Source organism: Paramormyrops kingsleyae, chromosome 1 (assembly GCF_048594095.1).
Source record: "Paramormyrops kingsleyae isolate MSU_618 chromosome 1, PKINGS_0.4, whole genome shotgun sequence".
Lineage (NCBI taxonomy): Eukaryota > Metazoa > Chordata > Actinopteri > Osteoglossiformes > Mormyridae > Paramormyrops > Paramormyrops kingsleyae.
In genome coordinates this window covers 17,465,337-17,492,966 of record NC_132797.1, presented here as the reverse complement: position 1 = coordinate 17,492,966, position 27,630 = coordinate 17,465,337, and the positions used below count along the sequence as shown (strand labels likewise).

The window sequence follows — 27,630 nt, the reverse complement described above, 5'->3', positions numbered from 1 at the left end:
TTGTTTTCATCTAAATCTGTATCCTGTAGTGATGTCACATCCGGTCCACGGTGTCCCCTGCCTTGCCTTTCCTGTGATGGGCTCCAGTCTTGCTGCGACCCTGCATTGGTTGTGGGTAGGGGCACGTCCGCCTATGTGGCATGTAGGCTAGCCGGTTGTGACCTGTACTTGGCATGAGATGCAGTTGGCTTTACATGTAGGAAGACCACTCTGTTGGGTGCTAATGTAGATGAATATTTATGGAATATTAATTGGTAGTCATTTAGACAACTGTGTGTTTTTGTGTTCACAATTAACACTTTGACACTGTGGTCCCTAACACGTGTGCAGATCTACATTTGTATGTGTTGCATCAAACTTGTTGGGTTAGAGTTTTGTCACCCCCCTCTTCCACAACACTCATAAGTAGGGCATAGCTGTAGTTTTGGAAGTATTTCGGTAGCTATTCCTTGATGTCTTTTCAGGGCAGTTGCATCCCCTCCCTTTAGAGGATCTTAGTTGAAATGGGTCATAACAGCTCCCATCATGGTGACTTTTAGCATCACTCCCAGCACATTATGTGAAGCCCCTCCCCCCACCTGCTCGTGGTGTTTACTGTAGTAGTTCTTGACCAGGTGGGATTTCTACTTCTTGTGTAGGTTCTTTTTCCTAAGCCCGGCTTTTGGGGTGCTCTATCTCTTCAGTATAGGGCTATACAACTTTCAGAGGGGCAAAGATATGCCTCATAGTGTGGTAAAAGTTGAAATTCCATAAACTGAAAACTGAGTAAATTCTCACGTAGTCAACCACACGTATGAAGATTATCTCACTGATTTAATGTGCATGGTGGGATGTTTACTGAAGTAGTTCCCACTGACTGCCTCACCCAAGTTTGTCTTAGTGTGTTTTAACCGTTGGCCTTCTGGTAACATGTCCGGTTCCTTAACCTGCTCTCCCTCCAGTTCATGGTCAGTGCCTCTGACACCTGTTGATCCGAACAGGTTGTTACAGCCCACGCTACGAGGCTGCAGCTGTTAGCGGAGCCTTTGCCTCGGTGGTGTGTTTTATTGGTGTTGGCAGTGCTTAGAGAATGGAGTTCCTTGTGCCTCTCAGTCCCTTGCTGATGATGTAATCCTGAGTAGGCCTGCCCTCTCCTCTCTTCTGTGCTCGCCTGGCTCTGGTTCAGAGCTTGGTTTTTGGGGACTGGGAAAGGGTTGGGGTTTGATGTCATTCTGTCACGGGGTTTTTTTTTCCCCCCCCAAACCCTGGCAGAGCTGGATTGTTTTCAGCTCAGTGGAGCGGGAACAATGAGGAGCCAATCGCCGGCTTTATCTGACCAGGAAGTGGGAGGGCCACGTGCTGCCTGGTGGATTAATCTGGCTTAAACGGCGCTCGTAAACGGAGCTTTTGTTGGTGTGCCGTCATTGCTTCCTCTTAGACCTCGTGGCCATGTGAACCAACGTCACGCTGACTCATGTTGTTTATCAGGAACTGCATGTCTTGTCAAACCATTTTCAGGTTTTCTGAATGACTGGTTCCGATGAATGTCTGTCAACAGACACATGTTTCAGGCAGGATCTGTACGCTGACATGGGATCATGGTCGACACATTGTAAACACTGCACATGAGTCTTTCAGTCTGCTTCCGATATAATATGAGGCTAGAAGAACTTTATTCTGCCTCAGATTGCTGTCAGAAATTGGTTTTTATTGTGTTCTGGAATGTTCTGTCCAGCAGAAAAAAACTGGTACACAGTGGACTGAAATTCGCCTGTACACACAACAGCCTTAGCACGTTGTCGAAGTGTCTCATTTTGCATGTTCATGGTTGGCTGTGTGACTGGAACATAAATAGAAGGATTTGAGCTGTGAAAGGCAGCAGTGTACTATTGTCATGATCTCACACAGGTCTGTCCGAGACCATCATTCCCCACGTGGGCTGTCTCTCCGCGCTCGTTTCAAATACCTGCCGCAACTTGCGGTGCTCTACCAGTCACAGTTCCAGCAAGACTAACTTGTTTTTGCCAGAAAAGGCCAGAATAAACTTCTGTAGCCTCCAGCTAATGTTGCACTTTGCTTTTGTTTAGACGCTCGTCATCTTACTTTTTAAAATCTTGTGTTGCTGCTCAAAATACTTGGGGCTGGGTGGACAGGTGTTTTAGGTACCTGCATCACCTGTTACTAAATATTAGCATGTTTTGTTTTTGTGTCCTCCTTCATTCTTTGATCATATGAGCTGTAAAAGCTCTTTCTAATATATGCACTGGTATCTAGGGACTTGCTACAGCCTTTCTCCCTGTAGCTGAGGCAGTGTGTCTGCTGTTCATTACACGCTGCACATCGATCACTTATTGCTGAGATACTGTAGCTGATTCTTTATCTATAGGGAATTATCTCCTGGAAATTTTCCTTTAGTCAGGATTTATCAGGTTATGTTCTGCTGTGAAACTCAGAGTTTAGGAAAAGAAGTCACATTCATTTTATATCTCCGAGTGATTTTCCTGTGTTGCCCTGGCCAGGGTTAATATGACTGTGAGAGGCTCAGCTTTTGCCAGTTGAAGAGCTGTGGATGGTTTCTTTGCACTTTTTTCCCCCCCTGGAGCTGTTGTCCCACCGCCGTGGTGCAGCAAGGTTCCAACAATATGGAAAGTGGCTGTTTGTCTAACAGAGGGGCATATTTTATTTTCCCCCCACCTCTTAATTGCTCCTACTTCTCATAATGTCACACACTGTATTGCAGTGAAATGTTAAGCAGAGTGTTTCACTTGGTTTATGGAGGTGGTGGAGGTTTGGTGCCTTGTCACCTTCCCCATGAAAAATCAAAAGCCATGGGGCACAGGGTTGAGCTTTAGCTCTAGCCCTGTCCCATTAGCAAGCCTAATATGAAGATTTGAGTAAGACATTGACACCAGCTGGAGCTACACATGAGACATGTGGTCCATTGATGTTAAAACCGAATTTAAGAAAGGTCTGTCGGAAGTTTTATGAGTCTGTGTCATTTTCAGGGCTTCCGCAGAGCAGACAGCTGTCCCCTTACTGAGCCGTGTCTTTGTGATGCATTGAGCCACCGTGCCGTAGATTTCAAAAGGCGCTTAGCTTCAAGTTTGGGAATGCTTGTGTGCGATTGGTTAATCGCAGGGATTTTAGCGGCTTGCCATGGGACCGTTTGGCAGATGTTACGGTAGAAGCGCAGGGCATCCCCGAGTCTGGAAGAAACTTAATGCCCTCATCCTGCTAATGCTGAGTGCCAGCTTGCCTGGCATTGCTCTAGGGCTGATTCCTTACAGGCAGACTCTGAATTAGCTTCCCTGGCCTGTGGGAGCCAAATTTGCCACGTCGGATTGATCCTGCCTTAAATGTCCACTCGGGGAGGGGACCCCTACCCTGGCCCCACCCCGTCTCATCTTGTCTTCCCTTTAAAGTGAGATCCTGCTTTTTAGCCTGGGCAGGGTATTTTTAGCGCCCTTCCTTCCTTTCAGTTGCCCCCACCCTCCAAACTGCACCCCTCTTTGCAGTCCTGGTCTAGATAAGGGCCTCGGTCATGTTGTGGGATGATGGCGTTCTTTTTAATTTACTGCGTTGATGCTTCATCAGTCGTGTGATCTCTGCCCCATGATCATTCGATGTTTCTAGAATATGATCTCGGCATCAACATCTTGCTAGCAAGACAGATTCCTGGGATCACGATGCGATTTATAAAGACAGCCATCTTGTTACCATTTCTTTGATTGGATCGGTGCTTGAGTTGAGGTCCTTACTCCAGGTTGGTTAGATTGGTCTGTTGTCACTGTCAAATTTATCTTGGGTTTTGCTGTATTGGTCAGTGTCATGTGCTAATATAGCCACATTATAAATCATCTTTAATAGTTCTCATTTATTAGACATTCACGACTTTTAATTGCGTGCTACTTTTGCATATGAAGTGCAGTGGCTGTGGTCAAATGATCTGCCGGACTGAAAACAGAAAGGATATTGTCTCTTTCCCTGGCTGCTGCCCCAAGCATTTGAGTAGAATGGATCTCCATGCCCCCAAAGTCTGCATTCCTATTCCTGGTGGGCCATAGTATGAAGCTCTCTAAACTGCTTTCGGCCTCAGTGTGGAGAGAGCTGCAGATTAGTTCGGTCAGGCTGATAATTAGTTCTTCAGCTCTGAGGTGGAATGACAGTGCTGTGCAGGACCTCCTGGACCAGGAATCTCATTTCTACCCAAGTTATTAAGCTGTAGCCGGATGTGTATTTCTGTCCGCTGTTGGCTAGCCGGCTCCATTGTAGCTGGAGGACTCTACAGTGGTGCCAGGGAGCGGCCATGTTCACCTCTGTCACGGTCAGTAGGTTTGAGGAGAGTTGTATGGTCCTGGCAGGCAGGGCAGAAGAGGAGAGCATATTGGCTGGAGGCGGGGTACTCGTACCTTTGTTGTGCTGAGGGGCTGAGATTGCATTTCCACAGAGCTCCTGAGGCAGCAGTTGCAGGTGCTCTCTGCAGGTTGTAATACAAAACTCATAAAATGAAAGTACAAACGGGCTCCAGTGAAACATTAAGACTTAAAATTGGTAGCATTTTTAGGTGTGCAATTTCTATCTGGGTTAACATCTGTCAGTTTCATTCAGAAAATACTTTTGGTCGCTCTTCAAAACCTGATTAATCTTTGGAGAGATTTTCCCCAAATCTTGGCCATCATAGCTGTGCAAGAATGACTGTCTGCAGATTGGATAATTTTTCACAAGTCACACTGCATCCCTAAAAATATCGTATGCACACACAAATTTAAAATGTCATTTTAAGCCACGAAAATAGAGGTGACTTTCCTTGTTGCCATAGCAATTTGCAGTCGTTGCTGGACTCAAACCTGTGGGTTATGGCTGGTACAATAAGCAGGCATTGTATAGAAAAGTAAATTACGGCAGTTTCATCTTGAGTTTCTAGTTGCCAGATTCATACAGAATAAAGTAAGGTTGCCAGCAGCGGTACCACAGGAGTCTGCTTCAAAGGTTTTGTTTTTCATGTTTAATCTTCACTCGCCTTTTAGGGGGCCGTGATCCACCTGATCGTAGCCTAGGTGAGGCCACCTTTTTGGTCACGTTTTCTTTTGTCAGCACCCGTCTTTCCATTCTTTATCAGAAGTTTTTTTTGTTTGTTTGTTTTTTTTTTTTTTTTAAATAATATGTAATATATAAGTTCTGATAATACACAACACTGAGTTCTCCTGGACAATTGTATTTGTGCTTGTCATTGGCACTTGAAGAGACATCAGGCTGTATGTAACATCTTCAGTTTTCCTTTAAGCATTCTGTTGCTTTGATTTGATCTCCACATGTGCATCAGACTGTTGACAAGTCTGTCTTACCCACTCAGATGATAAGCTGGCTGACCTTCTGGAAGAAGTTGTTGGGACCTGTTCACCATATTGTGTTGGTACATAAACTGGAGTCTTGTAATGTAGAAGTTGTCCAGTGGCCTTTCAGCAATGCCTTTGTAAGCTATTGTTTACTGATTATTTTTGGGCACTTGTTCTATAAAGTGAGACTTCTTTGTGTAGAGTCTTGTGTGATTTGGCAGGTAATGATCCTTGTATACGTTTATCAGGCCAGAACTGGACGAACCCATGTGTCCACAATATTTATTTCCTCAGTCTTAGAAATGCCACCGTTTCCTGAAGTAGGTGCTTGTCTGTTCCAGTTCCAGGCCTACTCCCTCACACAAGCATTCACAGGCTGCTCCACTTCCAGGGCCAGGAATCCCCGTTTAGGCTCTTGGTTTTAGGGCGAATTGTGTGGCTGCCTGTCTGGTATGCCTGGTATAGAACAGGGGTGTCAAACTCCAGTCCTGGGGGGCTGGAGGCCTGTGTAGCTTAGTTCTTTCCTATTCTACCACAAATGATTCAGCTCAAGAGCTGTGGTGTTGAATCAGGTGTGTTAAACGATGGTAAACCAGTGCAGGGCTCCGGGCCTCCAGGACTGGGGTTTGACACCCCTGGTATAGAAGAACGGGTATGAGTTGTACACCCGGATGTGGGTTGCTTTTGAGTCGAGGATCCTTCGCTCAGCATTCTGTCAGGGTTACAGTATGCCTAGACATTCTATATGCTTTTAACTGACGTCTAAGTGAAGACTGGGTTTAATAAGCTGACTTTGTTAAATTGAGGTCTTTAGGTACTACTTAGCAAGCGTATTGCCAGTTGTAGACTGGAGTAGGGTACCCTACATTCTGAGATATGAGAGTTAATGTTTGTACTATAATGGTACCCACAATTCAGGATAGTAAGTAGTGTGTAAGTGGAAACAGCTTTGCATGGATTCTGGGAAACAAGGTGTCTTGTAAGGTATTTGAGGTATTGTGTAAGTTGGAGTTCCTGTACCCCTCCACCCCCCAATTCATGGAGTCTTCAGCTCTGTAGGTGATTATGATCTTCTACAACGTTCTTCCGTCTCCCTGCCCATGTCCTTCCCTGCAGCCCCCCGGCTCAGGACTCCCCCCACACTACTGCGCCACTGTGAGACGCCGCCGCCGCCACCCCCGCGTCGTAGGATGTCCCGCAGCCCCGAGGTGAAGGAAGACCCCATGGAGTGCCCCCTCTGCATGGAGCCCCTGGAGATCGACGACGTCAACTTCTTCCCCTGCACCTGTGGCTACCAGATATGCCGGTTCTGCTGGCACCGCATCCGCACGGATGAGAACGGGCTGTGTCCCGCCTGCAGAAAGGTGCGGTGCTGCCCCGAGCTGTGCTGCCCCGAGCTGTGCTGCCCCGGGCTGTGCTGCCCCCTCGCCGGCTTCCTCCTCGCGCTCCTTGCTGTGTCTTTCACTTTGCTTGCCAAAGTTTCAGCTGCCTGGATTGACATTTTACCTGCTGACTTGAATTCAGAAAGTTCCTGTTCTTTTTTCTTTTTTTGAAAGCTTGTGTTTCAGTGGTTTCTCAAACCGCAGTGTTCTGAAATATTCTAATGTAGGTATCAGAATTTGGCACTCATTTGATGCGTGCTTTACAATGTTATCTTAGAATGCCGTGGGGGTGTTTTAGCTGTAGTTCAGTCTTCTGGGCAGCGGGCTGGTTAAATTCATAATGGCTGCCCACATACAGAACCATTGCATCTTTCGCCTCAGGTTGATTACTTGCTTGTGCAGGATTCATTTTCACATCTGAGTAACATTTAATGAGCCTCTGTCGCTGCCTATGTATGTTAAATTATTTAGCTGTTTTGAAAATGGTCTTTGCCTTGGTAGCTGTTTTTTCTTTTAACTAAATCAGCTTTTTTGGTAGCTAGGTGGCCTTAGCGCTCAGTGATTGATAAACAAGCTTTTTCCCAGAATTTCCTGTTGACAAGGAGGGTGGAATCAATACTTTGCAGTTAGGAACCTATTTAAACCAGGTACCTTGAGCTCTTTGCCGCAAGGGCTGACAGCTCAATGGAAGTCCGGTTGAAATCAAAGAACTGGGAAATTCTAGGAATTTTAGCACCTGCAGGCAGTGGCTTTACAGAACACTAAATGCAGCTGATCTGGGAACATGTGTAATCAAAAAGCACCTACTCTCTCGGGTCAGCTAGCAGGATACTAGTTAACTCGCCGTAGAGATACCTTGGAGTGCAGGTTTGATGGCCTTTTTTTTGTGCATGTACGTTATGAAATACGTCGATTCCAACCGTACCTTTCATGTGGAGACTCTACCTGTATCAGTAATTCCGGTTCTTAGTCGGTTCCGCCTTTCTCCGTAGCCTTATCCAGAAGATCCGGCAGTCTACAAACCCCTGTCACAGGAAGAGCTCCAGCGGATAAAGAGCGAGAAGAAACAAAAGCAGAACGAGCGCAAGCAGAAGATCACAGAAAACCGCAAGCATCTCGCCAGCGTGCGTGTCGTACAGCGCAACCTAGTGTTCGTGGTGGGCCTGTCACAAAGGCTGGCCGACCCCGAGGTGAGCTGACCCGTCCCCATGCGGGCGCGCGGGCCCGTCCCCATGCGGGCGAGCTGACCCGTCCCCATGCGGGCGAGCTGACCCGTCCCCATGCGGGCGAGCGGGCCCGTTTAATCCCCTCACACCCTAAGGCTAACTGGTCAGAATTAATTTGTGTTTAACGGTTCGGTGAAACCGACTGCAGCAGTTGGCTCCGGGAGTTGCAAGCTGTGCTGGTATTTTTCCTGCTTAATTCATGGCTAGTTGAATAGGAGCTTGGCTTGCAGGGTCTTTCTGGTTGACTTTATAACTGGACAGGCACTGCACATTATGATGTGTGTATACAGCACAATGATATGACCCTAGTTTAATTAGGGCTACTTCTACCCCCAATCTGTTGCTGTTCAGCAGACAGTTGCTGGATATAGAGAAGAAGCCCCTCCCTCTACATCACCTGTCACGTATCCTGTTTTGCTCCCCAGCCCATTTTCTCGGGTTCTTAAACTGATACCGGCTCCCATTAAGTGGTTGTCACTCATCTGAGTCTATTTACTATTAGAATTCGCAGATTTACCCTTTTCTAACCAAGCATGCGGTCTTCATGCGTCTGATGGTTTTTTCTTTTTACGCTTTTTCTCTTTTATGTGATTTCCTGATTATACCTTAAAATGAATTCTGCACGGCGGACTGTAATGGTTTTCCTGTAGCGAGCTTTCACACCAGTCAGAGAAACACTCGAGGAAAGCAAGATTGGAAGCCTGGTGATGCACACTAGCGCGAATGGCGCAGTTTTTCCTGAAATCTCACATTTCTTAAGCAGCTAATGAGATTAGTGACCTGGGCTGAAGGGGAACATCCAAACCCCATGCTGAGCGGGAACGTCTAGACCCCAGGCACGTGAGTGCCGTCTGCCTCTTGCATAAGGTCGGTTTTGGCCCATCGAGGGGCTCATTTGCTGATGGTGCAAACGTCTGGAACTGCGCTAGTAGCTGAGGTGACGAGTGATTGGATTGGGTCGTCGAGCAACCCAGCCTCCTAGAAATCAAGATTCATATAGCTGTCATCCTGCCGGTAGTCCTCATATAAGCATGGCAGGATCTGAGTAAATATTATTGACTTTGATCAATTTCCTTAAATTAGCACATTTTAAAACGTATTTCTTTCATTGTTTGAAGTGTACCACAGTCCACACTTTCCCCAAACTTGCAGGGCCATTTGGAGGTTATTCCATCCGCTCTGGGAGGTAGCGCGTTTTCTCTGTCTGCTCTGTTTTTGTCTGTTCAGGTACATTGTAAATGTATTAATCTGTGTATAAATAGTGAGCTCTTTGAGCGCCCCCTGCTGTAGAGGCGCGAGCGTGCCGGCCCTCTACCTCAAACCCTCCTACCCCCAGCAGGACGTTGTTTACTCTCGTCATTCTTCCCTCTTTGTGAGGCAGCTTGACGCTTGACTCGAAGTCTGCGTGACTCCTGACTCATATCATCACACGTCCCTCTGCTGCCGTGAATGTAGTCGTTAGCTTTTCATGTTTTATGACTAAGGACCCCCTTCCTACCACCAAGCTTGGTGGCGGGGGTGGCCGTGCCAGTGACTTTAGATGTTTCCATGTGCCTTCATAGACCCATGACACCAGTTGACCCACTGGGGTTGCTGCCTGTCAGGCAGGGCTATCCGATGGGCTTCCGGTTCCGAGCCCAATAGGGGCCTGCAGTTTTACCCTTGAGCAAAGTAGTAAAGCAGCAGCAATAAAGCCCCCAAATGTGAAGCATGATTTGGAGGGGGGGCACTTCTGAGCTGTGTAATTAACTTAAATATCTCCCCTCAGTCTACTCTTTCTCCCCGTCTCCCTATCTTTCCAGGTTCTAAAGAGGCCAGAGTATTTCGGGAAGTTTGGGAAGATACATAAAGTGGTGATAAATAACAGCACGTCATATGCGGGGTCTCAGGTAATTAGCAGGGCTCCACACTGCCAGGCAGGGGTGTGTGCGTGCGTGCGTGCGTGTGTGCGTGCGTGTGTGCGTGCGTGTGTGTGTGTGTGTGTGTGCGTGTGTGTGTGTGTGCGTGTGTGTGTGCGTGTGCGACACCATCTCTTGTCACTGTAAAGGCTGATTTATATGTCTGTGTAGAATCTGCACCATCAGTATGGCATGGCCACGTGCCCTACACCATAGCCTACACTGTAGCCCGATGCACATCTCCCCAGAAAAGTTACCGCAGGGCACGTCGGTGCAGACTGGCACGGGTATAAATGCCCGGAACAGCCTAGGCCATGGCGTTAGCTCTGCATAGGCTCGACGCCGAGGTGTAAGTCGGCCTTTTAGCCTTAAGCCTGCAGCGTCTATCTGAAAGAGGATGAGGCAGGACCATCCAGAAAGACGACGTCCAAGAGTGATGCCGCTCTGCTCTCATCTGCAGGGTCCAAGTGCCAGCGCCTACGTCACATATATACGGTCCGAAGATGCGCTCAGAGCCATTCAGTGCGTCAACAATGTCGTCGTGGATGGCAGAACACTCAAAGTAAGTCCTTGGTGATGCGTCCTCGTGCTCCCCGTCCTCGTGCTCCCCGTCCTCGTGCTCCCCGTCCTCGCGCTCCCTCCCCCGTCCCCGCGCTCCCTCCCCCGTCCCCGCGCTCCCTCCCCCGTCCCCGCGCTCCCCGTCCAAATTCTAACGCAAATCTCGTACTTCTGTTGATGTTGTGTCGATATTTCATTTTTAATGCAGTTCCTTCACCCCTATTTTGCCACCTTATTTGCTTATATGCAGAAATATGTACTGATCAAAGAAAAACACAAGCATAGAGTTATGAAGTTAATTTCCTTCCAGTGCATGTGATGACACCTTGAACAGGCGTGATGACATGTGGCCCTTTTTTAAAAAAAATAATTTTATCATCATAGCAGGTAACACTTGTCAAATTAGACTTAAACCAGCGTCTTTACGGCTTGTTCTCTCCAAATGTGCTGGCTGCCTTTTACTATTAATAGTGCTAGTGGTAATTGGTTCTCGCGCCCGTGCCCCAGTGTGGTAAACTTGCAGACAGCTGGAGCTTCACGCAAACGCTCTGTTTCATCCACACCCGGCTGCATTCCGCTCTTCTCTTGAACGTGCGAGAGCGTTCCTCACCAAGACCCTGGCCGTCATGCGGCGCCTTAACAAGCACGCTATCAGTCTTTAAGCGCAAGCAAATTACCATTTTACGAAGAGTAACCATTACTGTGTACTGGAGATGTCCCGTAAGATTATACATTCAAAGGTGCTGATTGCATAGTTTTATTGGTTTTATTTAGTTTTAATAGTGTGCGTTTGGCAATATTTTAACCTCAGAGGGATTTTTATCGACTTGCATCTTATCACTTGTGTAACCCCCCCACCCCCCCCACCTCGATGCTGACTCATCACATTCGCTGGCAGCTTGCTACCCAACTGATCTCCCTCCCCCCTCACTGATCTCCCTCCCCCCTCACTGATCTCCCTCCCCCCTCACTGATCTCCCTCCCCCCTCACTGATCTCCCTCCCCCCTCACTGATCTCCCTGCCCCCTCACTGATCTCCCTCCCCCCTCACTGATCTCCCTGCCCCCTCACTGATCTCCCTGCCCCCTCACTGATCCCCCTCACTGATCCCCCTCACTGATCCCCCTCACTGATCCCCCCTCACTGATCCCCCTCACTGATCCCCCTCACTGATCCCCCTCACTGATCCCCCTCACTGATCCCCCTCACTGATCTCCCTCCCCCCTCACTGATCTCCCTCACTGATCTCCCTCCCCCCTCACTGATCTCCCTCACTGATCTCCCTCCCCCCTCACTGATCTCCCTCCCCGATCCCCCTCACTGATCCCCCTCCCCCCTCACTGATCTCCCTCCCCGATCCCCCTCACTGATCCCCCTCCCCCCTCACTGATCTCCCTCCCCGATCCCCCTCACTGATCTCTCTGCCCCCTCACTGATCCCCCTCACTGATCTCCCTCCCCCCTCACTGATCCCCCTCACTGATCCCCCTCACTGATCCCCCTCACTGATCCCCCTCACTGATCTCCCTCACTGATCCCCCTCACTGATCCCCCTCACTGATCTCCCTCCCCCCTCACTGATCTCCCTCCCCCCTCACTGATCTCCCTCCCCCCTCACTGATCTCTCTCCCTTGCCCCCTACAGGCCTCTCTAGGTACAACGAAGTACTGCAGCTACTTCCTGAAGAGCATGCAGTGCCCCAAGCCAGACTGCATGTACCTGCATGAGTTGGGGGACGAGGCGGCCAGTTTCACTAAGGAGGAGATGCAGGTATCTCTCTCCACCTCTCGGTTGTGCAGCAGCACCCCCTACTGGAAGGCTGTTTCGGCTGGCTCTGGGCAGTGATAAATGTGTGTTAAGTGCTGAGTCCAAGTACGGCAGTTTTCAGCTCCTCCGCTCCTACCTGTTGTAATACAACAATCCTCCCATGGGGTTGTCATGGAAACCACTCTCATTGTTTTGGGACCCTCATCTGTTCTGACAGCCCCCCTTTTCCCTCATGCCACCGGAGTCTCAGGGGCTTTTCTGGAGTGGATGTTTTTCTCCCTCCATGCACCCAGACTTTAGGTGCGGGAGACTGTACCAGATGTTATTCTTGGATGGGGACTAGTCCTCATGGGTTTTGGTCTTCACCTCCCACAGGCGGGGAAGCACCAGGAATACGAGCAGAAGCTGCTTCAGGAGCTATACAAGATGAACCCCAGCTTCCTGCAGACCTCAGCCCCCGGGGGGGAGAAGTCAAAAGGAAAATCCAGCTCTTTACAAAGGTACCACTCATCTGTGTCACCCATCCGTCCTCCAGTCAACTTCGGGGCCTGGCCCGTCCACTAGAGGGCACCGAGGTTCTGCGGTCGTCTCGGGGCTAGTAAGGCGGAGACACCCTGAATGACAGTGGTCAGTCACAAGCCATTTAGGCACCTCGGAGTCGCACAGCGAGTTTAACCAGGGACATATTAAAGATGGTTTATGGGCTGCATGGAGCTCCTGGTGAAGGTGCTACCAAGAGGTTACTGATGCGATTCGCTTACTGAGCTGTGGTTCTCTTACTGAGCTGTGGTTCTCAGCGCAGTCCTCGGGGCTGAGCTGTGGTTCTCCGCGCTGTCCTCGGGGCTGAGCTGTGGTTCTCCGCGCTGTCCTCGGGGCTGAGCTGTGGTTCTCAGCGCAGTCCTCGGGGCTGAGCTGTGGTTCTCAGCGCAGTCCTCGGGGCTGAGCTGTGGTTCTCAGCGCAGTCCTCGGGGCTGAGCTGTGGTTCTCAGCGCAGTCCTCGGGGCTGAGCTGTGGTTCTCAGCGCAGTCCTCGGGGACCCGGGACAGCCCGCATTTTTGTTCCCTGCACCAAACAGGAGCACCAGATACCTATTACAGGTATGTTAGGAGCTGGGAGGAAGCAAAAATGTGGGCTGTGTGAGGCTCCCTGAGGGGAGTTCGGCTTGTCTATTGATAATGGTAGGAATAGTAGTATTAATAATGAAAATCTCATTTGACTTTGGAAGTCTGGGGACGGATACCGAACTGCAGCCTCTGCTCCCACAATGCTGCCTCTGCCCACGTCCGTCCGTAATGCCAGCGCTGCATTTTAGGTTTCACCGCGGTGGCCATGTGTGAAACCAGTTGTTGATGTGCGTCATGTTCGTGACCTCACTGGGTGCCTCGACTGTGCCTCTGCCCCCTCCCCAGGCCAAACAGCAACAGCAAAGAGGCGTGGCCATCGTTACAGACCTCGGGCAAGACCGCCAACGGGCTGGGCATTGACCACCGGAAGACGCCCCCGCTGCTGGATGGCAGCTCCGACTCGGAGCACACCACGCCGGACGGGCAGGAGGCCGAGCTGGGCCTGGGCCCGGTGCCCGCCCTCTCCCCCTTCTCCTCGGGCTGTGACCTTGCCAGGTGGGTCCCCCTCCTGATTCCACATGTGGGTGTTCGTTTTGGGTCGTGGGGGGTCACGCACTCTGTTCTATGTGAGGGGCTACTTTCTGTTTGGATGGGAATGTGGGTCAGAATTACCCCATTTTACTCCTTTAAGTCTAGTGGGTAACAGACCTGCTGTCGTCTCTGTGCATCTGAGTCTCTCCCATGGTAGCAAAATGCATGTTTGTCCAAAAAAGGATGGGTGACTCCAGTCTTGGTCCTCTGTCAGCATATATGACTATTTTGCTTTTATCCCAAACGTGGTGGGTTCTGCTTTTAATGTGTCTCAGGCTTTTGGCTTATTTAATGTGAAATGTGTATATCGGTGTATTTAATTGAATGCGTTGCAATCTAGGTGCTTATTTACGTCCAAAGTAGGATTGCACACCTTTAATCTCTATGTAGTCGCCATTCTGTCATGACATCTCCTCCCATGTGACCCTCCTGACCTCCCATGATCCTCTGTTTCATGCTATGGGTGCGGGAGTGTTTGATGCACCCACTCACATCGCGTTTCTCTTCCAGCCCGAGCGACAAGCCCCCAGAAGCCATTAGCATAGGTAACGGGGAGAGCTTACCGCTGGTGAGTCTAACTGCTGCCTCACAATGGGCCCAGCCCCCCCCACTGCTGTTAGCTTAGCACTTCAGACACTGATGGGAAAGTAGCACTACACTGTTTGTCACTTTAGGTAGCATCCCTAACACGTCTTGTGTTTTATGTACCAGTTTAGTGCATTTCTGCAGACGCTTGTTAGCATTTTCCGAAAGTATATGAAGGTTATTAGAAGAATTTTACTGCACCTGATAAATATTTCTGATTCAGTAATTTGATCTGTGGAAGTCAAACATCATATGAAAGACTATTTTTCTTTTAAGGTAGACATGCGATTGTACTGCAGTACATCCCTGTGTGATAGAATGGCCTCTGGATGTCTGATTGGTCCCTGGGCTGTCACTCATCCTTGCTAACTGCCCACCCCACTCTCAGGTCTCCAATAGCGACTCGCCCTCGCCTCCCCCCGGCCTCCCCAAGCCCAGCCTGGTGGTCCCCATCAGCCTGTCCAACCTCACAGCACGCTCGCCCTTCGAGGGAGCGGCCGCAGAATCGCAGTCTCTCTTCTCTGACAACAGTAACTTCCGGCATCCTAACCCCCTCCCCGGTGGCCACGCCCCCTTCCCTAGCTCCGCCCACAGCAACCCCGACTGGCCGACGGCGCCGGAGCCACACAGCCTCTTCACGTCAGGTGGGCAAACTCCGCTGGGTCAGGCGGGGACTTAAATCCAGCTCCCTTTCTTGTCTGATACTGGGTACTTTGTATTCTGGTAATGTTTCCTAAATGCTTAAATTGCGGTTCCATAAAGGATGCATGAAATGTAGATTTTGATATTAAATTGGAGCTAGGCCTGAGTAAATTGTTCTCATTAAGCTTCTGATTCTTTTCAGTTTATTACGCTTTCAGACAAATAAATAATGTATTTGTAGGGGCAAATGGCCTGGCTGTAATTAACGTGCGACCGGGTTCTATGGCTGCGTCTATTATCAGAGTGACTCAGGACGTACCCCCCCCCCCCCCCCCCGTGTACCTTCCCTGGCGTTTGCTATGGGCTCCCCTCTCCCCACAGACACCATACCAGTGTCGTCCTCCACGGACTGGCAGGCGGCCTTCGGTTTCGACTCCTCCAAGCAGCAGGACGACGACCTGGGCTTCGACCCCTTCGACATCACCCGAAAGGCTCTGGCTGACCTCATTGAGAAGGAGCTGTCGGTTCAGGACCCCCTGCCCCTATCGCCAGGCACCCTGCGTGGACCGCAGGCCAAAGGGGCCCCTGGTGCAGGCATCCAGCCCCCCCACCGCTCGGCCCAGCCGCTGCACCGTACCGTCTTCAACTCATTCAGCTTCCCTGGTCCGGCCGCCCGCTACCCCTGGGCCGGGCTGCCCACCCGGAATCACCTGGCGCACCTTAACCACACGGCCAACGCCACCTCCAACAGCCACTTCCTGGACTTGAGTTTGCCAGCACAGCACAGCACCGGGCTGGGGGGCATACCCATCACAGGTGAGGGCGCTCTCTGGGATCAGCGCCACTAGGGGGCAGTATCACTCCCCGGGTATTTGAAGTTCCTTATGCTTTCCATCCCCGCCTTCCACTGCAGAAGCCCCCAAGTGTGGGTGGCACTGAGAATTTCATGCTGTTGATCAGTGACTTTAGTCATATATTGCTTGGTCACTTCGTATTGGTTACTTTATTGCTTTCTGTTGGTTTAAACTGGTCAGTGATTGACAGCAAAGGGTAATCCCACCCCCTGCCTTTTTCTCATCAGAATTATTCAGTTATTGGAGGCGGAATACAACACTGACGTACATCGCTTCCTAAACGCACTGAGATAAGATCTCATGTTCTGTGTTGTCGGAATAGCATATCAGCGTTACAGAGCTAATTATGTAATTAAGGGAGAGCTGGGTATAGAACACACAGCCTTAGGGTGGGGGCTGACATGCTTCTCGGGGCGCCATCTATGATTCGCCAGTTCTCCCCTTTGGGACAGTTACATGTTGGTGACGTGTTACCCAGAGTGGGATTCCTGTGGCACACACATGCACACACTCTCAGTGCAGGAAACACGTCTTGCACTCGTCTCCCTGGCCTTGAGAGCGGTGGGTCCGTGCCGCTGCCCTAGGTTACCTATGGGAGCTCTGGTATGGCACGCTTCAGGATCGCTGACCTCTCTGCAGACCGTCTGACAGGAATCTGGGAGGGAGCAAAAACGTGGACTGGCTGAAGATCCCCAAGGATTGGGTTGGGAAATTCTGAACTGGAGGGTAGCGAGCAGAGGTTTTTGGGGGATGGGGGGGGGGGGGGACCCTGACACCTGTGTGACTGAGCATCATGTGTCCCCCTGCACTGTGTTGTTAACACTGTGGCTACATTGGGTCATGGGGTAGATTCCAGCACTGGCTGTTTCTGTCTCTGTCAAGTAGGGCTGGGTCAGATTTTAAAAATCTGCTGATCATCAGATTTTTAGTCTTTGTAGAAAACGATTCTTAAATATTTGGTAAGTCCTGTCTGCGTACAATTTTAACCGATGCTTACATACCTTCATGTCCAATCCAAGGAGTCAAAATAATATTGATTTATTATTAGCAGTGATCACCAGTCAGTCACTTCCAGATGTCGATGCCAGGTTACTTGTCTATTATTGATTGCCGATAATATTGTCTTATCTCCCAGCTCTATTGTCTAGTATGAATCTGCCTTGACCTCTGCTACTGCTTGAGACAAGCAGTTAAGGGTAATTGATAAATGTGTCATTATAAGTCACATTATTTATGTAAATACAGCAAGTGACTGAAATTTTGGTCAACTGGAAGAGCTCCTTAAATTGTTTTTCTAAAAAAAATCAGTATCGATTGATTGCTAATTTGCCGCCCTCCTTATCTTCTGGCATAAAAGATGATTCAGCAGGAGATTTTCCAGTCCTTGTGGGTTTTTTAGTCGGGGGTGGGGGTGGGGTCTCCCTGTTATTCCCTTTGTACCTGGGGGGCCCTCAGGAAATGCTTTTGAGGCACGGTATGATGCAGTGCAGTTCCAAATGTGGCCACAAGGTGTCACTGCAGTGTAATGGCTGTTATGGGAAGGTCCCAATTATTCCACTGTTTTGATGGACTAATTTGTATGTATATTAGCCTTGCACAGGGCCTTTTAATTGGTTTGATAAATATGTGGTAACGCGCATCTATTTGCATGCGCCGACTTACATATGCTGCATCGTCGCATGTATAATCAGCTGCAGTGTTTGTACTGCTTTGGTCTCAATTTTCTCTAATGGCCTTTGTCCTGGTGCGTCACGCGAGAGGCTGACTGTCATCAATCATGGCGAATAAGCCGCTCCATGAGCTGCTAATGCGGGGGCTGGCTGCAAAAGTTGCGTCATCATAATATGCTAGGTGGGTGGCGTCAGTTTTTAAAACCGCCCAACACGGGTTAGAGGATGTTTCCTGGAATTACCTCCCCAAGCTGCTGCCGCTTCGTTCCCTCAACCTTTCTATAATGTTTCTGCAATGTTGATAACACCTCCGTCTTTGGCGCAGGGTCAGTCTGGCTTCCCGGGTTTAAGCATGCAGTGAATTGCATTTTGGGAGGCAGAGCAGAGCATGTCGCCGCGGCTGGGCGTGACGCGGCAGCCAGCTATCTCAAACTCAGCAGCTCGGTGCCCCTGCGCCACACCCTGCCGCCCATCCAGGCAACATATTAATAATTCGGGCCGTCTTGAAATCACTGGAGCTGCCAGGCGCCCCTCACACACGACTCCTTAAGCCCCGATCAGCCTGCGAACATTAATAATGCCTCTTGCTTCCATCTATTATTCTCTCCTCTCACTACGGGAATGACGGATTTCTCTTTATGGTCATGGAGTCGGGAGGGGTTATAGATTTTTAGTGCTGCGGGCACCAAAAGCAACAAAACAATAAAACTTCCATGGGGAGGGGAGACTTATTTCACAGCTTGGTTTAAAGCTGAAGGGCTGGGTGACTGTCCAGCGACGGCTTATCTCATCCCCAGCCTCCTGTGCTCTGCAGCAGAGGGCAGTTCCACTGCAGTCTCTAGGAAACCTGAAGAGCCCTCAGTTTGCTATGATGATGCTTTCACACGGAGTCTGTAAGGCAGTGAATTTCGGGGGCCAGATTAGTTTTGCTGCGATCTGTGCGTAATGAGGTTTTATGCGTAACAAGGTTTCGCAGGGTAGTGATGTAGAAACGTAAATTTCCTTCCTGGTGTTTGCAAACAGCTTGTTTAGTTGCTTCACCCGCAAATGAGTAACCAAGCCCTCTTTGAATGTAGCCTGTCGGCTGTGCGAGAGCCCCCCCACCCCCACCCCCCAGTGTGCCGGCTGTACGGAGGCACACATCATCCACCGCGCATGGCAATTAGCATTAGCTGCTAATGCGCGATTGGTGACTCATCACGCCGAGTCTCTCCCTCCTCCACAGTGACGCCTCCGTCTCTCTCCTGCCAGCGAGCGGTCGGCCCTGTCGGGCGCCCTTAGGCTTCACTGGCGGCATCTGCCCATTCGCTCCTCTGGCCTTGTGGCTTGTTGCCGACCTGGCCGTGCGTTTTGATTGGCTGGCCGCGGGGTGGCACATGAACCCATTGGCCACCGGCCCCCCTTCCCAGGTCCCTTCAAGCAGAAGAAATGAATAGTGCGCGCAGCCACCTGGGAGAGCAGAGCGCTCCGCGGCTGACCGCATTCAGCGCCCCGCCCACTTCCCCTCCACCGGCCCATGTGACTGGTGACGCCCGGTCACTCAGAGGCGTCCGGCTATTTGCTCCCCCAGAAGAAACGCTGGTGGAATGTCCTAGAAGTCCCCCCACCGCCAGCAGTACCGTGATAAACGAGCCCTGGGCCTGTAAAGATTTCTGCCGTCTGATGAAACGTTGACTCGGCAGTTGTGGTCGACTCTGAGCACCTACATTATTTATAAAGTGAACCCGAACTACAGAAATAACCCAGAACACAAGCTGCTGCCTGCTCTGTTTGTCTCAGCGGCCGGAATTTTGGATCCCCTCCATCTGACCCGCTTTGTCCTCCCTCTCTCTCCGCCTCTGCCCGTGAGCGAGTCAGACGCCGCGTCTCGCTGCAAGTGTGTGATTAAGCATTTATTTAGAGCAAGACAAGGTTGACGCAACACCTGAATTGGCTTTTAAGCGCAGCTGAGCTGGAGGATGTCGGCCGGAAGCCTCGACCGGGACGGCTGGCGCTCGGCGCACCTCGGATCTGCCTTTAAACGGCGCGGGTAAAGCCGCTCGTTTGTCTCACGTCGGGTCGCCGTGGTTAGTATCGGGCTAATGGGAGTGAGGGATTGTGGGTAAGCTGGGGTGAGCCTCGCCTCTGGTTAATGAGCCTCCCATAAACGCCGTTGCCCCTGGTGTATGACTTGGTATCAGAACCCCCCCCCCCCCGTGATCTCCCATCACGCCATTCCCGCCTGTGTGTGTGTGAGGAGCAGACATCCACAGACAGTCATGAGGACTTCCTTGTGAGAGCAGAGCACCTGAATGCCTGCCGCCTGTCCCCATTACGGCCATCAGCCGCTGCTCCAAGCGTCTCCATCTGAAATGACCCGCGTTCAAGTGGCATCCAAGATAGCAGGGCTTCCCCGACGGGAGTTTCATTCGTTTGAACAAGGTGCCTAACCCCCCCCCCCCCCCCCCCCCCCACTGGTTTGAGCCAGGAAGCATCATTCCTTGACAAGCTTTCCGTTCCCTAAAACTGAAGCCCCCGGAAGCTTCTCGTGTTTTCATTTCCTCCGTCGCCATGCCTGGCATGGAGCGCGCACCCCCCCCAGCCCCCCTCCCCCCAGCCCACCAAGCACACTCCCTGTCACGTGCCGCCCCTGCCTGGGTGACTCTGGAAGACATCCTGAAGTCAAACCTACTGAAAGCTGCTTGTCAGATGTACCCACCCCCCCTTCCCTAAAAGGGGGGCACCACAGGCAGTGATGAAAGGCCCCTCCCAACTGGCAGCCTCCCAGTGATTTATGTTCGCGTTATAGCACTAACTGTCATGTCAGGAAGGATCAAAAACTACTTCTAAAAAAAAAAAAAACGTTAATTGAAACCACCTCCGCCATAATACCGTTTTCAGTTACACCGTTAAGGCTTCTTTGTTACACTGGATTTGCAAGTGAATGAATTGTGCTTCCCTCAGTCCGAAGCGTGAGGGCTGGGTGTTAGGCGGTCGTTCTGGTTAGGGATGTGCTGGACAGTGCCATCTCGTTAACTCTAATTAGACAGCCCAGAATTGCTTCTGACTTGCCGATGTCATAAAATGCTTATTTTTTCAACCTTAGTTTTAGTTTTTTAGCTTTTTAATAAAGAATACGTTTTATAAGCTATGATATGCATTATGATATCCGGGACAAGCATTATCTGCCTTAATTGCGTCAGGATAATCTGAGTAGATTACTTCTGATTGGTGTCAAAAGTAGTTCTGTCCTCTGACAGTAGGGGGCGCCCCTTCTCTTTATTTTTGCAGAGGGAAGCAGCTCAGTAGAAAGTATAAATGTGAAAGAATGGCAGGACGGCCTCAGGGCACTGCTACCTAACATCAACATCAACTTTGGGGGACTTCCGAACTCGTCGTCCTCTTCTTCATCATCCTCATCCTCCAGCGTCAACCACACGGGGGCGCCAGTCGGCTCGGGGGGTGTCTCGCACAGTCTGAGCTGGGACGGGACGGCCAGTTGGATGGATCCAGCTATTATAACAGGTAATCACCCTGGAGGCAGCTTGGGAGAGGCAGTTCAGGGGCGCCTTCGGTTAACGCTGCCTCTTCAAAGCGGCGCCTCTCATACTGTAGTAAGATGGGGGGTTTCCATGACGATGTGCCATTATGTAATAACTCCCCATTTAACATCGGAGCGTTGGCAGTGTCTGCTGGCTCCTTCACGTGTAGCTCCGTGTTCTTCTCGCTTCTGCATGGAGGCCGCGTGTTCATTTGCTCTGACGCGTGTTAAACGCACAGCTGCCCTGCACCGCGATGGCTGAGGGCTCTGACCCCCCCCCCCCCCCTGCTCCGCCCGGCGCTTAGAGTAACACATGAAGGGCTGTGCTCTTCTTTCAATGGCCTTTTCCCCCCTTCGTTTTTTTTCCTTTGACATTTGTACATGCTTTCCCGAACTATGAGCTTGGATTTTTACCACTGTAAAGAACAGGACTGTCACACACACACACTTGTATTCTTATCTTGGTGGGGACTCTCCATTCATTTCTATGAGGAAAGCCCAAATCCCAACTATGACAACCTTAATAACCTTAACCCATCCCTAACCTTAACCATAAGTACCTCAACGAAACACAAGACTTTAGGCATTTTGTTTTTTGATTGCATTCAGACTTTTATAAGATTGAGGTTTATATGAAAAATGTCCCCGTAAACTAAAAAAAAGTAACATTTTACCACAATGTGGTAAATGCAAAGACACACACACAGACAGACAGACACACACACATACACACACAGCTGGACCCACGCCTTCGGCTGTTCACCGCCCATTCTTGGTTCACTTGTGCCGGTTTGGAGGTTCACTGCTTCTGCCTGTAATGTTTTGCGCTGGAGGCTGACTCCCTCCCCGGCATCCCACCTCCTCTCCAGGCTGAATCCCGTAATCGGAACCGGCACCAAACCCGCCAGGCTCCGCTCGAAATGGATCGATGCAGCCAATTAAAAGTGATGCCCTGCCCCCGTGAAGATGCAGGCTTCAGAGTCGCAGGGCGGCCGCCAAAATAATTAGGCCATTAAAGTGGGCCGCCAGTCGGGGGGGGGGGGGGCGTCTTCAGTATGGGCACGATGGCCAGTGGCTTCCTGCTCAGCCACTATCTGCTCTGGAAATTAATGACTCTGAGCGGGACTCGTCCATTGTGTGCTGGGGGGGGGGGCTTGTCAGGCACGGCAGCCTCAGGCCAGCTCGGTCTGACCGAGGCCACGTCCCTGCTGACCTGCAGACGCTGGCATTGTGTCTGCCCCCTACTGGGCGGCGTGCCGTTCCGAGGATGCCGCACAGATCCCTGCTCAGGAGACAGCTGGCATTACGGCTGTGTGACTCCACCCTTGAAATCCAAGGCTGCTTCGTTTGACAGCCAGGCTGCAGCCATCGTTGTCATCAACGGCTCTCTGATAGGCCATTTTGAGTGTTGGTTCAGTCTGGTGTCACCGGACGCGGCGCAGTAACCTGTAGACGAATCGGTATAAACATCGGAGCCGGAGGTTCCTTCTAGTTCCTACAAGCTTTTCCAAAAACAAATGCGGTTCAAATGTTCTAAACGGCTTTTTTTCAGCGTAGTATATTTTGGCTGATGCCAGAATTCAGTCTGAAATTAAAAGATATCAGGATTACGGTTCTGTGAAACAAAAATTTTGTCCGGGCAGAATCACAGTACTGTGTAATGGTTAAGCGTCCCAAATGTGTTCCTAACAAATGAGCTTCACTTAGTTGAATGAGGAGAGTCAGAACACTGCAGTTTCTGAGATCGGAAATCACTCTGTAGCTCTGATATGAAGACCTTTTACTGCGATCTGGAGATATAGGCCAAGTCACATTAAGTCAGGCATGGCTGACCCCAGAGGTGCTTGTGTAGACTGGACTGTCCAGAACAGCATTACTGTCCAACAGATCTTTCCAGCTTCAGCTCCATTAATCATTTCACACAAGGGTGATCGATAACACCGTTTTATATAGGAAGTGTGGATATGAAATCGAGTATTGAGGAGATTGGCAACGCAGAACCTGTCTGTGATGATTAGTGGTCCTCTGAAATGAGCTTGGTCTCAGACAAATGTCCACAGTTTGTTAGAACTTTGTGGAAGCTCCCTGCTTGAGGATTCCCTTATTTGTCCTGTTTGAAATTGTGCCTCAGCCAAAGAGGATTGACCTCGGGGGGGGGGGGGGAATAGCCTTTTTATACTTAACTGCCTGTTTAACGTTTCATCTAAGCCTTCGGTCCTTTGCTCTGTGGCAGAGGCTGAAGCTGGTATCTCTACCCATCTCAACCAGTGTCTCCCAATCCAGTCTTCAGGGACCTGCAGACAGTCCATGTATTTGCTCCCTCCCAGCTGGCATGGAATGTGGAAGCACTGGTCTAAACAATTCTGTGTGAGCTTCATTTGAGGATGTTTCTTCGTGGTTAAACTCAGGCCTCTGAAGTGCTCCGGGCCTTTCTGCCCCTCGCTGGCAGAGTCGCAGTCGTCCCATGAAAGGCGGGTCCTGAATGCTATCAGGCAGACCCATTGGAGGCGCTCTCTCTGTTCCGGGAGCCCAGCTGAGGCGGCCTGCTCTCCTCCCCCACATGAATATTCACACTTGGACCGGCTGCCAGCGTATGGAATGATTACGGGCGATTTGCGGTCCTGGCGACTCCGCGCTCCGGCAGCGATTATAATCAGCGCCAGATGGGCAGCATTCACCACGCTGACGGATGTGCGCTGGTCTCCCGCCCGCGCTGAACAGCGGGGCTCTGCCGCGGTTCCCATGCAGAGTGGACCACTAGGTGGCGCTGATGTATTCACGGCCCCAGGTGAACAGGCCAGCCTTACATTAACAATCACCATGATGAGGTGGTGTGATTCAGAGATTAGTAAAAAGCACTTTGGTCAGTGGGTTTGAGGCCATGTGTCTGATATGAAGGGCCGGAATGTTCCGCCATCTTGCGACGGTCCCTCCGGCTGTACTGTACACCTTCCAGTGACCCGTCAGTGTCTGAATAGTGGTGACAGCTCTCTGGGAGGTTTGCACGAATGGCAGCAGTGTCCGTAAGTCGCTGTTTGCTGGGCCGTGGCATGCCAACCAATCACTGGATTTGACACGCCCCTTTTAGCCTCCGCTCTAGTTTGGGGACGACCTCTCTCCCATGGACCTTCTCTCCGGGCGTGGGGTGCTTAAGTTGCGGGGGCTGATTCAGCAAGGTCAGGCCATATTGCAGACTCAACCAATGTATGTCTCTCCCCCCCCCCCCCCCCCCCCGCAGGTATCCCAGCATCCTCAGGCAACAGTTTGGACTCTCTCCAGGACGACAACCCCCCACACTGGCTTAAGTCGCTGCAGGCTCTCACAGAGATGGACGCTCCTGGCTCGGCCGCGCCCCCCCAGCCCCTGCACAGTGCCCCCTTTGGAGCGCAGATACCCCTCCACAGAGCCGGCTGGGCGGCCTACCCACCGCCTACCGCCAACCCCGCCAGCCAGTTCCACTCACCCCCGCCCGGCTTCCAGACCGCCTTCAGACCCCCCACCCAGACACCCACAGATCTGCTACAGAGTGCCGCCATGGACCGTCACTAGGGATGGCGGCCGGCCGGCAAGCCCAATAACGGACACCCGTCAGTTGATTGATCGCAAAACTATTAACGTAATAACAGCATTATGTATTTTTTCCTACCCTTCTCCCTCCGTTTCTACAGCCCCTCCACCATCAGGCTCCTCCCCCTGTCTCTCACATTACTACATCACCTCTGTCTGTCCAATGAAAGCAATTACAGTTCCCGCCCAGTAGGTGGTGCTGTGTTGGGGATACCGGGGTCGTGTTGATCAGAGCCAGCAATCGGCAGGATACTCTGAAGAAAACAGTTGTGCGAGATGGAGTCCCCGTAAGGTCTGAACACCGCCCAGCCTTCACTTAGCGTGCTCAGAAGAGGTTTGCGTGAGAAATGGAACTGAAGAAACGTCCTCTGGAGAAGAGAAGTGCTGGGATAGAAACAGGGTAGCTGGCGAAAGACAACAGATCTGCCTTTTAAAGCAATGCCAAATATGAGCCCCCCCCCCCCCCCCAAATTCCATGGTCAGGTTGACCAAAGGACTTTGGAAAGTGGGCATTATGGGCAAAGAGAAGCAAGATAATGTTGAGGCTCCTCAGAAGTCCTGTGCTGCTGGGATTTGGGTTGGGCCAGTGCTTAGAGGTGCTGTGGTCCCCCCCCCATCGGAGTCAGGCCCCACTCCTACGACCCCGAAATCGCTCCTTGAGGGTGGGGTGGCTTTGCTGGGGGGTTCGGGACGTTCGTCATGCTGACGGTAACGCGAGCGACATCAGGACCGTGACCAGGAAGGCCCGGCTGAGGCTCGCACCGATCATCTCACCTCTCTTCTGCCTCTCCAGAATCTCCACGTCTAACCCGGCCTTTGCTTTCTGTCTTTGCCATGGCAACAGGGAGGGGGGGTGGACAACCCTTCAGACGGTTTTGTTGTGTTCGTTTTTGGGATGGAATCATTCACTGATTTAAAAAGAAGCATGTTTGAGTGATTCAGTGATGCCTGATTTCATGTTTTATTTTTGTTTTATTTGGGATAATGCTAAGAAATTAACTATCATTGGTTTTAGATGAAAAGGAACCACGATGGTGGCATAATGAATGTTCGTACATATGGGGTTGTCCTCCCCCCCCCCCCCCCCCCCCCCCCTTCTCTCTCTCTCTCTGTCTGTCACACACACACAGATTTCACCACATCAGCCGTAACAATATTCAAAGTCAAATGTGAAAGGACAGCAGCACTTCAGGGTGACAGGAAGCAGTTTGGCGAGACCCCAGAAAATTACCTTTGTCCCCCTCCCCCCCCCCCCCCCCCCTGCAAATCACCGACTCTTTATTTTGTCTTAATTCTTTATTGGCTGTGTAGGTTCTTGCCAACTGTTCAGTATTCAACAGTATTCAAGAGAAAAGTAAATACATTCAGAGAAGCTGATGCAGTTAAGCCATGGGATATACGACATGCTAAAATAAAGTTTAAAATGAAAAGCTTAAGGAATTGTACCTCTCTCTACAGGTCTGGAAACTAAATCTTAAATAAAAAAGAAAACTTGACATGAGTTTGGGCGTTCTTTTATTTATTTATTTATTTTTATTAACCTGTGAACCTTCAAGAACCTTCCGTCTGGCGGAAGGGGCTGCCATCTTGGAGATGCTTGTGGGAAGCAGTGTGACACTTCCTGCTCGCACTGAGATGCACTTTGAGATGTACCGTCTTTATCTGGAATATATGATCTCCGGCGAATCTGCCTGGTCACTTTCAGTGAATGCGAAATGACGGAGTCTCATGCAGTGATTGGCTGTGTCGGTGCTCTAACGGGATTGGTTGACAGTGTTTGGATTGGGGCTTCGTAGCGTCACGGCTTTGCCTGATGCTTCTGCTCCTCCATATCGGTGATCAGGGCTGTTTATCTGTACTCGCTTGGAATCCCTGCTTGTCGCTCTGCCTTTTGCCCCAGGCTGTTCTCCTGTGGTTTATTAATAGGGTCACATGATTCAGCGTTTTCCCGTGTTGTGGCCCTGCCTGAGCTTTCTCAGCAGAGTTTTTTTGGAATGAGGGGGCCACATGTGGACGAGGGAATCTGACTGGCCACCTCTCTACTGAAACGTCCTCCATTTGCCGCCTTCAGACGCTCGCGGTTAGTGCATGACGTCATGATTGCGCCTTCTCTTCGCCCCCAGTACACCAACGTCATTAATCTGCCGACCAGGCTGCCGTCCTTTGATATCGGTTATTAGTCAGTGCAGGGTTTTGTGACTGTTGCATCCCGGGAGCTGTGATTTTTAGTGATGCCTTTAACCGCTAATAATTGCTGCAGTTAAGGAGATTAGGACAAGTTAGGACGTTATGAGCAGTATCAGATCAGCAGTCCTCAGGACAAGGCCTTCACAGGCCACTCCCCAGACCTCTTTGGGTTCCACCACAGTTCTGAAGTTCTTTCTTAACTGCGATGGTACCTAAAGAGGTCTGGGCTGTAGCCTGTGAAGGCCTTGTCCTGAGGACTGCTGATCTGATGCTGCTCATAACATCCACTCAGAATGTGAGCATAGGAACACAGGGCTGCTCTTTCTGAGGACCGCAGCTGGGGGAAAAAAAAAACTGCTCGCAAACAGCCCTGCTGTAGATTATTGGATTCTGCCGTAAATTGTTTATCGTTCTCAAGCGGAGTAATTATCAGCGCCTTTCCTAAATGCATTGATTGCGCCAGGCAGCGGTACATTAAATATTTTATGAAAAGTTGCCAATACTAAGAAATTGCGAATGGACGATGAAGCAATGCCATGAATTAATGATGCTGACGAGCTGTGTGCCGTTGGCTTCGTTCCTCTGCGCTGTGTGTCGGAAGGCGCTGTGAATGCAGCCTGTCACGCCGACCCCCCTGTTTTATTGTATTTAATATTTCATTACAAACAGATGGCACTCCGGCCTTCGTCAGTGTCGCCAGGTGACTGACGTCTCGAATGCATGAATGAAGCGCCAGTCCAGCTTGTGGCTGATTTTTTTTGTTTTTCCCCAAGCATGGCTTTCATGGCGTTTGTCCACTTTTTAG

At 50.6% G+C, this 27,630-nt stretch overlaps 1 protein-coding gene across 5 annotated transcripts in view; it reads left to right on the top strand.

The window, feature by feature from the left end:
* Positions 1–26,134, top strand: part of LOC111836732 (CCR4-NOT transcription complex subunit 4) — a 28,159-nt gene extending 2,025 nt beyond the window's left edge. For 3 of the 5 annotated variants that reach the window (XM_072710869.1, XM_072710863.1, XM_072710875.1), the window contains 12 exons: positions 6,432–6,679; positions 7,690–7,887; positions 9,726–9,812; positions 10,282–10,383; positions 12,023–12,148; positions 12,521–12,645; positions 13,555–13,764; positions 14,311–14,368; positions 14,774–15,029; positions 15,409–15,843; positions 20,822–21,055; positions 24,310–26,134. In XM_072710869.1, the coding sequence (XP_072566970.1) occupies positions 6,506–6,679; positions 7,690–7,887; positions 9,726–9,812; positions 10,282–10,383; positions 12,023–12,148; positions 12,521–12,645; positions 13,555–13,764; positions 14,311–14,368; positions 14,774–15,029; positions 15,409–15,843; positions 20,822–21,055; positions 24,310–24,620 (2,316 nt within the window). In that variant the 5' untranslated portion in view covers positions 6,432–6,505 and the 3' untranslated portion in view covers positions 24,621–26,134. Of the gene's footprint in view, positions 1–27; positions 116–6,431; positions 6,680–7,689; positions 7,888–9,725; positions 9,813–10,281; positions 10,384–12,022; positions 12,149–12,520; positions 12,646–13,554; positions 13,765–14,310; positions 14,369–14,773; positions 15,030–15,408; positions 15,844–20,821; positions 21,056–24,309 lie in introns of those variants that run through there. The other 2 variants (XM_072710865.1, XM_072710883.1) reach the window with 2 other exon arrangements.
* Positions 26,135–27,630: the final 1,496 nt, after the last annotated feature.